General features: G+C 44.7%; 1 protein-coding gene across 1 annotated transcript in view; it reads left to right on the top strand.

Moving 5' to 3' along the window:
• TAF2 (TATA-box binding protein associated factor 2) overlaps positions 1-16811 on the top strand; it is a gene marked incomplete at its 5' end in the record, with an annotated part of 143001 nt that overhangs the window by 96066 nt on the left and 30124 nt on the right. The window contains one exon of the mRNA XM_068237959.1: positions 4342-4451. Coding sequence (XP_068094060.1) covers positions 4342-4451 — 110 coding nt within the window. The remainder of the gene's footprint in view (positions 1-4341; positions 4452-16811) is intronic.

Below are 16811 nucleotides of genomic sequence, written 5' to 3'. Positions count from 1 at the left end.
TATTTATATTAAAGAGTTTCCAATAGCCTACAATGCACAACATATGCTGCCTTTCTTTGAGTATGTAGTCCTGCAGCATTCTGTAGCCCTGTAACTGATTAGCAGAGTACAGTAGAATCTCTTTATAAAAGACAAAGACGAACACTTATATACCGCTTTTCTCCTGGCGGGCTCAAAGCGCCAGAGCTGCAGCCACTAGGGCGCGCTCTATAGGCAGTAGCAGTGTTAGGGAGACCTGCCTAATGTCTCCTACTGAATAGGTGCTGGCTTACTGAACAGGCAGAGCAGAGATTTGAACCCTGGTCTCCCATGTCAGAGGCAGAGCCCTTAACCATTACACTATCCAGTAGTAAACTCTTAACAGAGTAACCAAGCAGCTCGGGGTGACCAAAAACCACTAGGGGCCGGGGAAAGGGGTTTACTATATCAGAAGTTTACTATATCAGATATTGTCATACTCAAGCACATAAGGAATACCGTAGTACTGTATGTTACCTAATTCAGTCAATAATAGGGAGTCATTTGTCCTTTTCAATGCTTCAGCAAGCGAGCACAGACAATGTTTAAAGAGGAACTCTAGTGACAATAATGTAATAAAAAAAAAGTGCTTCATTTTTACAATAATTATGTATAAATGATTGTCAGTGTTTGCCCATTGTAAAAAAACTTTTAAATCCCTGATTTACATTCTGACATTTATTATACGGTGACATTTTTACTGCTGGCAGGTGATGTCACTGGAAGGAAATGCTGCATGCTTTTTTGGCAGTTGGAAACAGCTGTAAACAGCTATTTCCCACAAAGCAACAAGGTTCACAGACAGGAAACTGCCAGGTCCATGTTCATGACATCACACTGTGGGAGGGGTTTCACCACAATATTAGCCATACAGAGCCCCCTGATAATCAGTTTGTGAAAAGGAATAGATTTCTCATGGGAAAGGGAGTATCAGCTACTGATTGGGATGAAGTTCAAGTCTTGGTCACGGTTTCACTTTAAGCTAGATCAAAATACATAGTGCACAATATGCAAGGATTTGCATGCAATAATCACACAGCGCTTGCACAGGAAGCATAGGTCTCACCAGTTAATGCAGGTACAGTACTGATAGTGAGCTCCTGTGTCCACATTTCTGTGCAGCCTGGATGCTACTGTAACATTGCAGCCATGCACAAGCAAGTCACAGATGACAGGCAATTCCCTCAGTAATCAAGCAGCAACTGACACAGGAAGCATAGGTATCTCTGGCTGGTGCTTTTGAGGTAATCCACGCAGGCCCAGAGCAGTGTGCAGATATCCAGCAGGCTACAGGTGGCTGCCAGCCCACCCACTGACCACAGGTCATCGGTCTCCGACTAATGTACAGCACATGCGCACACTCGCTTTCTTCAGAAAACCGCAGGGGCCAAAAAAACAGGTTTACTATAACAGAAGATCTTATTTTATCAGGGTTTACTATACAGTCGTTACGCCCTATACTTATAACGGTGCTTGGCCAGGATCTGGACATTTAATCCGCAGAGTTTCGCCGCAGGCAAATCGTGCAGGGAAACTCTGCCATAGGGTAGAATAGCGCCGCCGGCCTAATCAATTGTGCTAGCAATTCGTCCGACATAACCATATGAAATGGTGCGGGAGGCTGCGAATCCCATAGCCGTGCTGATGGGATTCGTCTGCATACCAGGAAGTGACGCCATGCATCTCGCAGACACGTGCATCACAAGTGGAAATGGGCCCTGAATTTACCAGACCCGAATGTTTACTATAGCAGAGTTTACTATAATGAGATTATACTGTATTATTTTATTTTGTGTACATCAGGGGTGCCCATTAGGTAGATTGTGATCTACTGGCAGATCGCAAAGACTTCTGGGTAGATCCTACACCACCTGCAGGAGTGGCCTATGCATTATTCTCTGTCTCTTGGATGAGCTTTAGAGCAATATGTAGTCCTGAAGTTTTGCACAGTAGAGGATTATGATGTTGCAAGGTGGGGAGCCAAACATTTAGAAGCATTATGTGCTACAGCTGATTATAATTTCACCAGACACTGAGCATAATATTGCAAGCATGATATTGTGACTATGTGGTCAAGCACTGCTCTGTTTAGCTTACTGAGGAGGACTCCACAATATGCATTTAATTGACTGGCGGCTTGTGATGATCACTAATGGACTACTACTGTACATGTGCTTCAGTTGTGCCTTGCCTCTGGTAGATCATTTTCAAATTGATAATTGTCGAAGTAGCTTGCAAGCTGAAAGAGTATGGACAACTCTGGTGTAGATGGTGACCAGGGTTGGGCAATGAGATGAAAATCGTTCCGAGTTGATGAAGATTTAAAGCACTTACGAGGTGAAAACCCCTAAAAAGTTAAGTACCTGCATCAATTTAGAATCCACGGAGGACGCCATCCGCGCCCTCCGTGCCGTTCCGCCTGGTCCCCTCTGTTTAATAGCCCCCCCGGGTTGGCTCCCGACCCCACAGCCCGGGTCGGGCTCTCCTGCCTCCAGTAAAATGGCCGCGGCTGCGCAGTCCACATAGATGCGAGTGCGGCTGCGCAGCTCTAGGGCCCCACCCCCTTACTGGAGGCAGGCTATTAAACAGCGGGGACCCGGCGGAATGGCGCGTATGGCGTCCTCCGTAGATTCTAAATTGATGCAGGTACTTAACTTTTTTGGGGGTTTTCACCTCGTAAGTCCTTTAAAGCAAACCTATAGGTTTGACATAGAGAAAAAAAAACCCGATACATTGGCAGAGGAAAGCCTCTGGATCTGCTGGTGCATACCTTCTTTGCTTGCATGAGCAGTTCCTTTTACTGGGCATGTGCGGTTTGTGAACTCGTGCATGCTCAGAACAAGTACGCTCGCTCACTGCCAAATCCATACAGTTGGAGCCTGGTTGGAAACCTAGGAAAGTATTAAACTGCCCTGCAATGGTTAACGTGAGCAAAGCATGAGTGAAGAGAAATAAGTTACTCTAAACGGGACAATAACTTGCTATTAAATTTAAACCTGAATTATCAGTATCAACTGTATTAAAAACAGATCAGTCACCAATTGGTCACATGTTTCTACATGAATTCTCATTGAGAAAAATTTCTGTGGAACAAACTGATCCTCTCTATTCTGTGGTTTTGGATGCCTGCTTGGCCTACAGACTTAGAAAGGAACTTTTTTCTTTTATTTTTTTCAACAAAATCGTTAATTGAACAGTAATAGATTACAGTGCATTGCCACAGGAAGTCGTTATGGCAAATTCTATACCTGCATTTAAAGGGGGCTTAGATGCTTTCCTTGCGTTGAAAGACATCCACGCCTACAATTACTAGGAATGCCCAATTATGTTGATCCAGGGATTTTATCTGATTGCCATCTGGAGTCGGGAAGGAATTTTTTTCCCTTTTGGGGCTAATTGGACCATGCCTTGTAATGCTGGGGATGCACGGTACGTTTCTGTACCGTGTATCAAGCAGCTGATCCGGTCAGTTGATAATATTCAGCTGGTCCGATCACGCTGCTTGACCCCCGCTGGCGGACAATGGCAGGGAATCGAGCGGCTGATAAGGAGCGCCGGCAGGGACGAGCGGTAATCGATCCGCGCGGACGAGCGGGGACGCGGCTGAGGTCGATCCGGCGGCTGATCGGCCACGGGATCGACCCGTGTATTCCCAGCATAAGGGTTTTTCGCCTTCCTCTGGATCAACAGGGATATACGAAGGAGCAGGCTGGCGTACTTTTTTCTCTGGTTGAACTTGATGGACGGATGTCTTTTTCAACCCAAATAACTACAGTATGTAACTATGTAATGCAGAAAAAAAAAGTTTGAAAGGAAAATTTTTTTTAGAGTATATATGAATCGGCCAAAGGGAGATTTGGGCGCAGAGTAAAGCCGGTAAATGGCTTGCCCTGCTCTTGCTCAACTCCTGGCAGCATTCATTAAAATTATGTAATTCGGCTTCCAGCTATTGCTGGCCGCCAAATTACAGTATTTTTATAGTAATTTGGCTTCCGTCTTCTGACGGTGCCCAAATCATTCAATGAGTGCTGCTATAGCCGTAATTTTTATTAAGGCCCATGGTGGCGCCGGCTGCGCCCAGATCTCCTGCACTGTTTTTACTGCAGCCGCATTTTTCATGGCTTTGCGCACTGCCTTGGGGTGATGCCTTTTCATGTTGCATATGATAAAATTGATGACATCTGAAACCCTCCATTTCAAAAATGCGATCCTGTACTTTGCAGCACTTTCAGGCTCCCTTCCTCTCACGACATAAAATTCTGGCAGTTTTCAGTAAGCAGTCTGTGAAGTGTGATGTTGAAACTTTGTTCTGCTTGTTCTTAGGCACAAGATATTCTACATGCTGACAAAGAACCCGCCGTTTACAAAGAGCATGGAGTCTCCACTGTGTAACGAAGCTCTGGTGGACCAGCTGTGGAAACTGATGAATTCAGGTAATGCACCTACAAGACCCGAAAAGAATCCCCAGCGGGGCAGCTAAATGTAGCGCGGCAAAAATGAGAGCACGCTAAATAGCGGAGTGCCGGGCCACCTGCTACGTGAACTGCAATTACCATACAGTTTGCATAGGGGGTAACCACTTTTGTCACGGAGGCTTTACAGTTAGGTGCCATGGGGGGGGTATGTTCATTAGTTGTCCGGAGGGGGGGGGGGGGAGTGGAGTGGAAGTTATTAGTTGGCCGTGGGGGGAATTAATTGCCCTAAAGGGGAGGGTTCTAGGTGAGTAGGGAGAGGTTAGGTCATAGAGAAATATCTGCAAATATCAGCAATATTTCACTATATCAATTAAGTTGTAGAATATCAGTACATTTTACCGATATTCTGCTACCGCTATAAAATGCTCCCTTAAAGTGAACCAGAGACGAAGCACCCTCATGCATTTTACCATATATATCAGTGGGAACATTAGAGAAAACACCTACCCTGCTTTCTGTTTCATTCTTCACTGCTCAGCTTGCTTCTTTCCAGCACTGATAAAATCCCTGACTGAGCATTCAGTCTGGCTTTGCTATGACTCAGCTATAATGATTCCTGAGCAGAGCCAGAAGGGGGCAGGCTTAGGCTTGTAAAGACATCAGAGAAGACAGACTCAGCTATGATGATTCCTGAGCAAAGCCAGACTGAATGCTCAGTCTGGGATTTTATCAGGGCTGATTAGAAGCAAGCTGAGCAGTGAAGAATGAAACAGAAAACAGGGTAATGTTCCCACTGATATATATGGTAAAATACATGAGGGTGCTTCGTCTCTGGTTCACTTTAACTGATATTTTTTCCGTTTATACCCGCACCCAAATTAGCATGCACTGTTTGAAATGTACTCATCCTCAGGAATCTGAATGATGACAATAATGTGTTCCTTATAATCTACTGTACACATTCCTACAGGTTTCCTACAGGCGTGTAACTGGTCGTTATGGGGTCCCATTGCAACATTTGAAAAAAAAAAAAAATTGACAACTAAACACCCTCTCCTCCACAAAAAAAACAAAAGTTTGCTTTCTTAACCACTTTCGGACCAGCGCTCTCCGGGCACCTAAGGACCAGAGACCGCTGGTTCAATCCCGATGAATCGCCCCACCTTACCGCCGCAACCGCCGTCATCGCCGCTCGCCGGGACCCCCAGGATACAGACTCTTCCGTCTCTATGACGGAAGAGTCATGTGAGCGGGTCAGGAGCCGCTCTCATTGGCTCCTGACCCTGTTTTCCCATGTAAGCCAATGGGAACGGCTTACATGAATGACAGGGCCAGGAGCCAATGAAAACGGCTCCAGCCCGGCTCACAGTGCTCTGCCGTCATAGAGGCGGCAGAGCATGCGAATTTCGGCAGGTTGAACGCGACGGGAATGGCGGGGGCGTGCGGTCAATGGGACGTAGAAGATACGTCCGGTCAGGACCGCAGCGCCCCCTGCCCGCCGTAGATTTGTACTGCGTCGGGCCGGAATCGGTTAAAACACAAAGAATTTGCGATAATTCAGGTTGGAGTGAGCTTGAGATGTCTCCCAGAGCATCACTACTGAATATATGCAAATTAACCATTGCTGCCCTTAGTAAGGGGGCTTTTAGGACCATTGTAGTCCCTTACACATTCCAATAAGTTCTGGGTCACCATGAGCTTGCTGGTTAGTCTGTGTCTCCTCCACAAGAAAAAAGACACCTTTGTAGTACACACACTCAAACTCCCACACTCACGCTCTCTCTCTTACACTTTGGTAGCCTGAGGTTGAGTAGCAAAAATCTCACGTTTTGGACTAGTCCATGTCCTCGTGGATGGGGGATTCTCAGTATTTCTAGTATTCTTTACAAAAGCACTCCCTGGAAAGGATCTAGGAAAGAGGCTGGCCGGTATCCCTACTCACTGCACACTATTCTGTCAGTCGAACTGAGCAACTGTCTTGATTAAATGATTCTGAAGATAAAGGAAACCATGAGCGTTCCCTATGAGAGGATAGACCGGTCCATAACCTGTCAAGATTTTTACTCCCTATTGTAAGTGACGACGAAGTAAGATGTTTTATTCAGGAACAAATGTACTTTTAATAAATATGCATACACATGTATTTTACACGTACCTCCCAACTTTTTGGAAGGGACACTTTAAGACACGCCCCTGCCACACCTCTAACTACGCCCACACCACACCCCTCGTCAGGCATACCACAAAGCATTTAGGAGCCAAAGATGCCGTTTTAACATTAAAACCACACCAGTCATTCTATCGTCATTAGTTTCTCTTCATTTTAACATTTAAACATAAATATATCAATTTAAATGATGGGAATAAAGTTTATAGTCAATGAAACACATTTTTCAGTAGAAAAATACATATACAGTATATATATATATATATATATATATATATATATATATATATATATATATATCTGTACATGAGTCCTGAAAGAGGCAAAAATGAAGAAGAAAGAGGGGCAAATAAGGAAGAAAGAGGGACAGAGGGATTTGGTTCCCAAAGAGGGACTGTCCCTCCGAAAGAGGGACAGTTGGGAGCCACATTTTATGATGGCATGCTTATGTACCCAGCTGGATGGTGTAATGGTTAAGGGCTCAGCCTCTGACACAGGAGACCTGGGTTTGAACCCCGGCTCTGCCTGTTTAGTAAGCCAGCACCTATTCAGTAGGAGACCTTAGGCAAGTCTCCCTAACACTGCTACTGCCTACAGAGCGCGCCCTAGTGGCTGCAGCTCTGGTGCTTTGAGTTCGCCAGGAGAAAAGCGCGATATAAATGTTATTTGTCTTGTCTTGGAGGTGACCCCAGGGAGCAGGCATTTATGAAGTTATTGGTGTGAAAGAGTAGGTTGCCCTCAGCTGGTTATAACTAACCCTGTCACTGTTGGTGTTAAAAAGACACAGGCATTAGATGCAGAAATCTGCAGATACAAGTTTGAGCCGTGAGAGTACTTTCAAACTTCCTGTGTGTGCCCACAGGCCCAGTGCTAATCCTACAGCTTCCTTAAAAGCCGGATCTGCATTGCAAATGAACATGCCAGGAATAAACAAAAGGCTGTCTGACACCCCCCCAAAAATTGGAAACCAGCCCTGCCAAAGCCAGATCCAAGGATTTAACCACAAACACAGCAACTTCCCAGCATGCTTATGTACCCAGCTGTGGGCGACACCCAGCGCAGGCACTTGTGAAGGTATCAAAGATGTGCCAGAGAAAATCTAGTGTCTTGTATCCTGCTGCTGGCTTTGAGAGGCATCTGGCAGTCTCCTGCTAATTTTCAGCATTTATATTTGTAATACAGATCTTGATTTTAAAACAGAAGTTTGCGCGATTATTCAGGTTGGACTAAGCTCTGAGATATCTCCCACAATGCATCATGGCTGAATATACAAATCACCCATTTGTTGTCCCTGATAGCTAAACACACCTCCAGAATGGCTGGGATGCAGTGATGTGTCAGCTTGTTAATATTACAGAGCCAAAGTAATCCAAAATGCATACAGACTGTTTCAGACTGGTAGATCCTCATCAGTGCATGGCATGGATTAATATGGCTCTATAGAGTAGGACTTGAAATGCCCAGAGGTACAGATTGCCCAGCAAGCTCATGGTGAACCAGAACTCCTAGGAGTGTGTAAGGGGCTGACAGAGACCAAAAAGCCTCCTTACTACAATTCTGTGCAAAACAGAAGTTTGCCTTCTTAAAGGGGTTCTGTAGCGGTATATAAAAACAAAAAATGTCACTTACCTGGGCCTTCTAAAGGCCCCCTACAGATATCCTGTCCCGCGCCATCACTGAAGAATCCTCCATTCCCCGCCACGAGTCACTGTCCAAATATTTGTCTAACTAGACGGATGTCACTCACATGTTCTCGCTTCTGCTCGTGTCTCCAGGAGCTTACTGCGCAGGCACAGTATGAAGTTTTCTCGTCCTGACATCACACCGTGGGAGGGGTTTCACCACAATATCAGCCATACAGCGCCCCCTGATGATCCGTTTGTGAAAAGGAATAGTTTTCTCATGGGAAAGGGGGTATCAGCTACTGATTGGGATAAAGTTCAATTCTTGGCTACGGTTTCTCTTTAAATCTGACAGAACCGACATGTTTTGGGCCAGTCCATCTCCTCATAGGGGATTCTCAGGGTTTTCTTTGTTTTCAACAGCATTTCCTGAACAGCAGTTTAACTGCCAAAATAGTGAGGTACCAGCCCGGCTCCCTATTCACTTGCACACTATTATGTCAGTTAGACTTTGCAACTGCTGTTCAGGAAATGCTGTTGAAATGAAGAAAACCCTGAGAATCCCCCATGAAGAGATGGACTGGCCCAAAACCTGTCGATTCTGTCAAATTTAAACTGCCTACTTTTTTCGTGATAGTGGCTCTTTAAAGAGGAACTCCAGTGAAAATTATGTAATAAAAAAGTTCTTCTTTTTTACAATAATTATGTATGAATGATTTAGTCAGTGTTTGCCCATTGTAAATTCTTTCCTCTCCCTGATTTACATTCTGACATTTATCACATGGTGACATTTTTACTGCTAGTAGGTGTTGTCAGTGGAAGGAGATGCTGCTTGCTTTTTTGGCAGTTGGAAACAGCTGTAAACAGCTATTTCCCACAATGCAATTAGGTTCACAGACAGGAAACTGGCAGGACCATGGTCCTGACATCACACTGTGGGAGGGGTTTCACCACAATATCAGCCATATAGACCCCCTGATGATCAGTTTGAGAAAAGGAAAAGATTTCTCGTGGGAAAGGGAGTATCGGCAACTGATTGGGATAAAGTTTAAGGGCCGGTTCACATTAGAGTTTTTTTTGCGGATCAGAACCGGAACGTATACTGTACAAACAGAACGGATGTGAATGGATCCAATGTTAACCTATGGATCCATTCACATGCGTCCGTTGTTACGTTCTGGTCCACGGATCTATAAAATGCTGCAGGCCCTAATTTTCCGGACCGTTCTGCCCAGCGGAATGGATCTGAACAAAAAATACTGCACAGGGGATGGGGGCATGGGCTGACGCAAATCTAGTGACAGGAGGGTAAAGGAAGGGTGCAGCAGCCGGGCGTGTGGGTGAGGGAGGGTTTATACATACATAATCTTCTGTAGTAGCCGGCGGTAGAGGCTTCAGTTGTCTTTCGCGTCATGTGACTAGTCACATGACGCTCTGTGTAGTCACAGCGGACGAAGAGGAAGCCTCTACCGCCGGCTACTACTGAAAATTAGGTATGTATTTGCTGAGTGAAAACAGATCCGATCAATCATTAATCATATCTGTTTCACTATGTGAACTGAGCCACGGACTGAGCCATCCGGATCCAGTGAAGAGGAGACCGGATCCGCTCACCAGATCCTTTTGGCTCAGAACACTAATGTGAACCGGCCCTAATTCTTGGTTACGGTTTTCTTTAAATGATCATTTGGGGATTTTCTGCCCTATATCATCTATACAGAGGCTAAGGACAAGGTGGGAGTGTTGAATGAATCGTACTAGGAAAGCTGAGGAACCTTCAATGTTCCCCACATGTAAATGTGTATTTGTGAAGCCATTCATAGAGAGAAGCAGGGCAGGCCTATAACCTCACGGCGGGCCCCTGGGGATGCCACACGTAAGACTGCCGCACTCATTACCCATTGAGGCCATCTTTAGGGAACATTTTTGGTTTTCCTGCTCAGGTTTTCCCCGTAATGTGTGAAAGGGATATTTGAGCTCTGTCAAATCCAGAACACTTGCAGCGTTTTTGAGACCACGTGCTGAGCCAGCAGCTTGCGTTGATTTCATGAGCAGGCTTCCAGCACAGAGCGCCTGGGAAAGCGTTTGATGTGTACAACATGTGCTCTCCCTGTCTGCATCCATTCTGGTGGATTGTTGAAAGCCATCATCAGTGCTGCTTGATGCACAGATAGTGGTGACACTGGCATTCTGAAGCTTGGGGTATTTGTGCCTCTGCCAGACTGCCACTTCTTTATGTCTCTGCTACCTTTTTCTCTACACTTTCTATCTCTCCACTACCTCTCTGCCTCAGCCACCCCTTTCTCTCTCCATTCCCGGTCTTGGTCTTCAACCTTTTTCTCTCCACTACCTCTCTCTGCCTCAGACACTCCTCTCTCCCCACTCCCTGTCTCTGGCTGCAACCTCAATCTCTCCTCTACCCCAGCCACTCCTCTCTCCCCACTCCCTGTCTCTGACTGCAACCTCTATCTTTCCTCTGCCTCAGCCACTCCTCTCTCCCCACTCCCCGTCTCTGACTGCAGCTTCTATCTCTCCTCTACCTCAGCCACTCCTCTCTCCCCACTCCTTGTCTCTGACTACAACCTCTATCTCTCCACTACCTCAGCCACTCCTCTCTCCCCACTCCTTGTCTCTGACTACAACCTCTATCTCTTCACTACCTCTCTCTGCCTCAGCCACTCCTCTCTCCCCACTCCCTGTCTCTGACTGCAACCTTTATCTCTCCACTACCTCTCTCTGCCTCAGCTACTCCTCTCTCACCACTCCCTGTCTCTGACTGCAACCTCTATCTCTCCTCTACCTCAGCCACCCCTCTCTCCCCACTCCCTGTCTCTGACTGCAGCCTCTATCTCTCCACTACCCCTCTCTGCCTGAGCCAAACCTCTCTCCCCTCTCCCTGTCTCTGACTGCAACCTCTATCTCTCCTCTACCTCAGCCACTCCTCTCTCCCCATTACCTGTCTCTGACTGCAACCTCCGATCCAGCTCCTTTACCCACAGCGTGCCTGCTGCCTTCGTCGGATGTGTGGTGGTAGCCATTCCTGCTCCTTTGCCCACAGCATGCCTGCTGCCTTCCTTGGATGTGTGGTGGTGGTAGCTGTCTCTTAGGCTCCCACTCCGGACCAGAATCGAACCAGGATTCCCCGGCCATTACCCGTGGTCACCATGCCACTGAGAAAGTACCATCAAAAGTTTCACACAATTGAATGAATGGCAGACTTGCCCTCCATAACACATTCTTGGCAAATGCTTTGGATTTGGTTTGTCTTGCGCTGGGTCAAGGGTCCATCTGACCACAGATGCCTGGTCTGCAAAGCACGGTCAGGGCAGGTACATTACTTATACAGCAAATGAGTCCTTACTTGGATGTGTGGTGGTGGTAGCCGTTTCTCAGGCTCCCACTCCGGACCGGAATCGAACACTGATTACCCGACCATTACCTGTGGTCACCATGGTACAGAGAAAGTACCATCAAAGGTTTCACACAGTTAAATGAATTTCAGACTTGCCCTCCATAACAGATTTTCGTTACAGGTACTGAACAGCCAGCAGAAAAAGTAATTTAAAAAAATAGATGTAAGCATTAACTATGGTAGTGAAAGTACCATTGAAAGTTGATAAGGCAGTCAGACATTATCTGACATCACTGAGTGAGGAAGAGCAATCTTGCCATGTTGCGCACCAGTCCAGCACGGCCGTCACTACACAAACAGCTGTTTGCCGTGCGCTACACAGTGAGCTTGGTCTGTCAGTGTGAAGCAGTACACTAATTACACTCCCTGATTGATGTATACACATGCAAGATGTTTTAAAGCAATGTAGGCCTCCGATTTAGCAATAAAATGTGATTTCTGCCCTTAAAACGCTGCTGTGCATCAAATCCAGATTTCCCCCCGGGACTTTTGGCGTGTATCCCACTCCGCCATGCAAAAACTCAGATGTTAGACCCCTTGAAACATCTTTTCCATCACTTTTGTGGCCAGCATAAATGTTTCTAGTTTTCAAAGTTCGCCTCCCCATTGAAGTCTATTGCGGTTCACGAAAGTTTGCGCAAACCAAACTTTTGCAGAAGTTCGCGTTCGAGGTTCGCGAACCGAAAATCGGAGGTTCGAGCCATCTCTACTCAGGAGGTTAAAGGACCTCTGTCGCGAAAATCTTAAAATTTAAAATACATGTAAACATTTACAAACAAGAAGTACATTTCCTCCAGAGTAAAATGAGCCATAAATTACTTTTCTCCTATGTTGCTGTCACTTACAGTAGGTAGTAGAAATCTGACATTACCGACAGATTTTGGACTAGCCCATCTTCTCATAGGGGGTTCTCAGGGTTTTCTTTATTTTTAAAAGCACATAGTGAATGGCATTTGCTCTTTCCAACTGCCAAAAAAGTGTGCAGCGAGCAGGGAGGCTGGCCGGCATCTTTGTATAAATCTTTTTCAGGGAATTTCTTTATAAAGAATAAAAGCCATGCTGAGAATCCCTTATGAAGAAATAGACTAACCCAAAACCTGTCGATAATGTCAGATTTCTACTACCTACTGTCAGTGACAGCAACAGAGGAGAAAAATAATGTATGGCTCATTTTACTCTGGAAGAAATGTACTTCTAGTATGTGTTTTAAATTTTAAGATTTTCGTGACAGTTCCTCTTTAAGTTACTGAACAGCAGCAGCTTTGTAAGGAATTGTGCCCTGAGTCTTGGCAGCGTGACACATTAGAACAAGGATTTGACTGTGCTCCTCTGGGCTCTGCATTTCATGTTATTATATTCTGCAATCGGTTCTTTGCGCTCTGGGGGGTGGCGTGAGTTGACAGGCCAGTAGCCAAGCTTCCACCCCGCCAAGTGTTACAGTCAGGGCTCGGATCCCGTCATTGTATACCGAGGTCCTAGCAGCCCCCAAAAGTACACAATACATTTCTGTTTACTGCACTGCCTCCGGCAGAGAACGCCAGCATGTCTGGATTATGTTCCCCGCACGTGACGTGCCGCTAAGATTTTATATCAGCGCTCAGCTCCTCTGCCCTAGCAGTCTTACAGGAAGCTGCTGTGAGATTTCTTGCTGTTGGTCTCAGGAAGGTTTATGTGAACTTTTCTTGTCATACAATGCAGCAAAAACCAAAGAGCGATGAAAGGGAACCTGAAGTGAGAGTGATCTGGAGGCTGACATATTTATTTCCTTTTAACCACTTGAGGACTACAGTCTTTCTAACCCTTAAGGACCAGGCACTTTTTTTCCATTCAGACCACTGCAGCTTTCACGGTTTATTGCTCGCTCATACAACCTACCACCTAAATGAATTTTGGCTCCTTTTCTTGTCACTAATAAAGCTTTCTTTTGGTGCTATTTGATTGCTCCTGCGATTTTTACTTTTTATTATATTCATCAAAAAAGACATGAATTTTGGCAAAAAAATGATTTTTTTAACTTTCTGTGCTGACAGTTTTCAAATAAAGTAAAATTTCTGTATACATGCAGCGCGAAAAATGTGCACAAACATGTTTTTGATTAAAAAAAAAACCATTCAGTGTATATTTATTGGTTTGGGTAAAAGTTATAGCGTTTACAAACTATGGTGCAAAAAGTGAATTTTCCCATTTTCAAGCATCTATGACTTTTCTGACCCCCTGTCATGTTTCATGAGGGGCTAGAATTCCAGGATAGTATAAATACCCCCCAAATGACCCCATTTTGGAAAGAAGACATCCCAAAGTATTCACTGAGAGGCATAGTGAGTTCATAGAAGATATTATTTTTTGTCACAAGTAAGCGGAAAATGACACTTAATGACAAAAAAAAAAAAAAAAAAAAGTTTCCATTTCTGCTAACTTGCGACAAAAAAAAAATGAAATCTGCCACGGACTCACCATGCCCCTCTCTGAATACCTTGAAGTGTCTACTTTCCAAAATGGGGTCATTTGTGGGGTGTGTTTACTGTCCTGACATTTTGGGGGGTGCTAAATTGTAAGCACCCCTGTAAAGCCTAAAGGTGCTCATTGGACTTTGGACCCCTTAGCGCAGTTAGGGTGCAAAAAAGTGCCACACATGTGGTATTGCCATACTCAGTAGAAGTACTATAATGTGTTTTGGGGTGTATTTTTACACATACCCATACTTGGTGGGAGAAATACCTCTGTAAATGACAATCTTTTGATTTTTTTACACACAATTGTCCATTTACAGAGTTATTTCTCCCACCCAGCATCGGTATGTGTAAAAATACACCCCAAAACACATTGTACTACTTCTCCCGAGTACGGCGATACCACATGTGTGGCACTTTTTTGCACCCTAACTGCGCTAAAGGGCCCAAAGTCCAATGAGTACCTTTAGGATTTCACAGGTCATTTTGCGGAATTTGATTTCCAGACTACTCCTCACGGTTTAGGGCTCCTAAAATGCCAGGGCAGTATAGGAACCCCACAAATGACCCCATTTTAGAAAGAAGACACCCCAAGGTATTCCGTTAGGAGTATGGTAAGTTCATAGAAGATTTTATTTTTTGTCAAAAATTAGCAGAAAATTGATTTTTATTGTTTTTTTCACAAAGTGTCATTTTCCACTAACTTGTGACAAAAAATAAAATCTTCTATGAACTCGCCATACACCTAACGGAATACCTTGGGGTGTCTTCTTTCTAAAATGGGGTCATTTGTGGGGTTCCTATACTGCCCTGGCATTTTAGGGGCCCTAAACCGTGAGGAGTAGTCTGGAAATCAAATTCCGCAAAATGACCTGTGAAATCCTAAAGGTACTCATTGGACTTTGGGCCCTTTAGCGCAGTTAGGGTGCAAAAAAGTGCCACACATGTGGTATTGCCGTACTCGGGAGAAGTAGTAAAATGTGTTTTGGGGTGTATTTTTACACATACCCATGCTGGGTGGGAGAAATAACTCTGTAAATGGACAATTGTGTGTAAAAAAATCAAAAGAGTGTCATTTACAGAGGTATTTCTCCCACCCAGCATGGGTATGTGTAAAAATACACCACAAAACACATTGTACTACTTCTCCCGAGTACGGCGATACCACATGTGTGGCACTTTTTTGCACCCTAACTGCGCTAAAGGGCCCAAAGTCCAATGAGTACCTTTAGGATTTCACAGGTCATTTTGCGGAATTTGATTTCCAGACTACTCCTCACGGTTTAGGGCCCCTAAAATGCCAGGGCAGTATAGGAACCCCACAAATGACCCCATTTTAGAAAGAAGACACCCCAAGGTATTCCGTTAGGTGTATGGCGAGTTCATAGAAGATTTTATTTTTTGTCACAAGTTAGTGGAAAATGACACTTTGTGAAAAAAACAATAAAAATCAATTTTCCGCTAACTTTTGACAAAAAATAAAATCTTCTATGAACTTACCATACTCCTAACGGAATACCTTGGGGTGTCTTCTTTCTAAAATGGGGTCATTTGTGGGGTTCCTATACTGCCCTGGCATTTTAGGGGCCCTAAACCGTGAGGAGTAGTCTGGAAATCAAATTCCGCAAAATGACCTGTGAAATCCTAAAGGTACTCATTGGACTTTGGGCCCTTTAGCGCAGTTAGGGTGCAAAAAAGTGCCACACATGTGGTATTGCCGTACTCGGGAGAAGTAGTACAATGTTTTTTGGGGTGTATTTTTACACATACCCATGCTGGGTGGGAGAAATAACTCTGTAAATGGACAATTGTGTGTAAAAAAATCAAAAGATTGTCATTTACAGAGGTATTTCTCCCACCCAGCATGGGTATGTGTAAAAATACACCACAAAACACATTGTACTACTTCTCCCGAGTACGGCGATACCACATGTGTGGCACTTTTTTGCACCCTAACTGCGCTAAAGGGCCCAAAGTCCAATGAGTACCTTTAGGATTTCACAGGTCATTTTGCGGAATTTGATTTCCAGACTACTCCTCACGGTTTAGGGCCCCTAAAATGCCAGGGCAGTATAGGAACCCCACAAATGACCCCATTTTAGAAAGAAGACACCCCAAGGTATTCCGTTAGGAGTATGGTGAGTTCATAGAAGATTTTATTTTTTGTCACAAGTTAGTGGAAAATGACACTTTGTGAAAAAAACAATAAAAATCAATTTTCCGCTAACTTTTGACAAAAAATAAAATCTTCTATGAACTTACCATACTCCTAACGGAATACCTTGGGGTGTCTTCTTTCTAAAATGGGGTCATTTGTGGGGTTCCTATACTGCCCTGGCATTTTAGGGTCCCTAAACCGTGAGGAGTAGTCTGGAAATCAAATTCCGCAAAATGACCTGTGAAATCCTAAAGGTACTCATTGGACTTTGGGCCCTTTAGCGCAGTTAGGGTGCAAAAAAGTGCCACACATGTGGTATCGCCGTACTCGGGAGAAGTAGTACAATGTGTTTTGGGGTGTATTTTTACACATACCCATGCTGGGTGGGAGAAATACCTCTGTAAATGACAATCTTTTGATTTTTTTACACACAATTGTCCATTTACAGAGTTATTTCTCCCACCCAGCATGGGTATGTGTAAAAATACACCCCAAAACACATTTTACTACTTCTCCCGAGTACGGCAATACCACATGTGTGGCACTTTTTTGCACCCTAACTGCGCTAA

The sequence above is a fragment of the Hyperolius riggenbachi genome, chromosome 5, assembly GCF_040937935.1.
Source record: "Hyperolius riggenbachi isolate aHypRig1 chromosome 5, aHypRig1.pri, whole genome shotgun sequence".
Taxonomy (NCBI): Eukaryota; Metazoa; Chordata; class Amphibia; order Anura; family Hyperoliidae; genus Hyperolius; species Hyperolius riggenbachi.
Note: the sequence above shows the minus strand (reverse complement) of the source record. Positions and strands in the feature narration are given on the sequence as shown.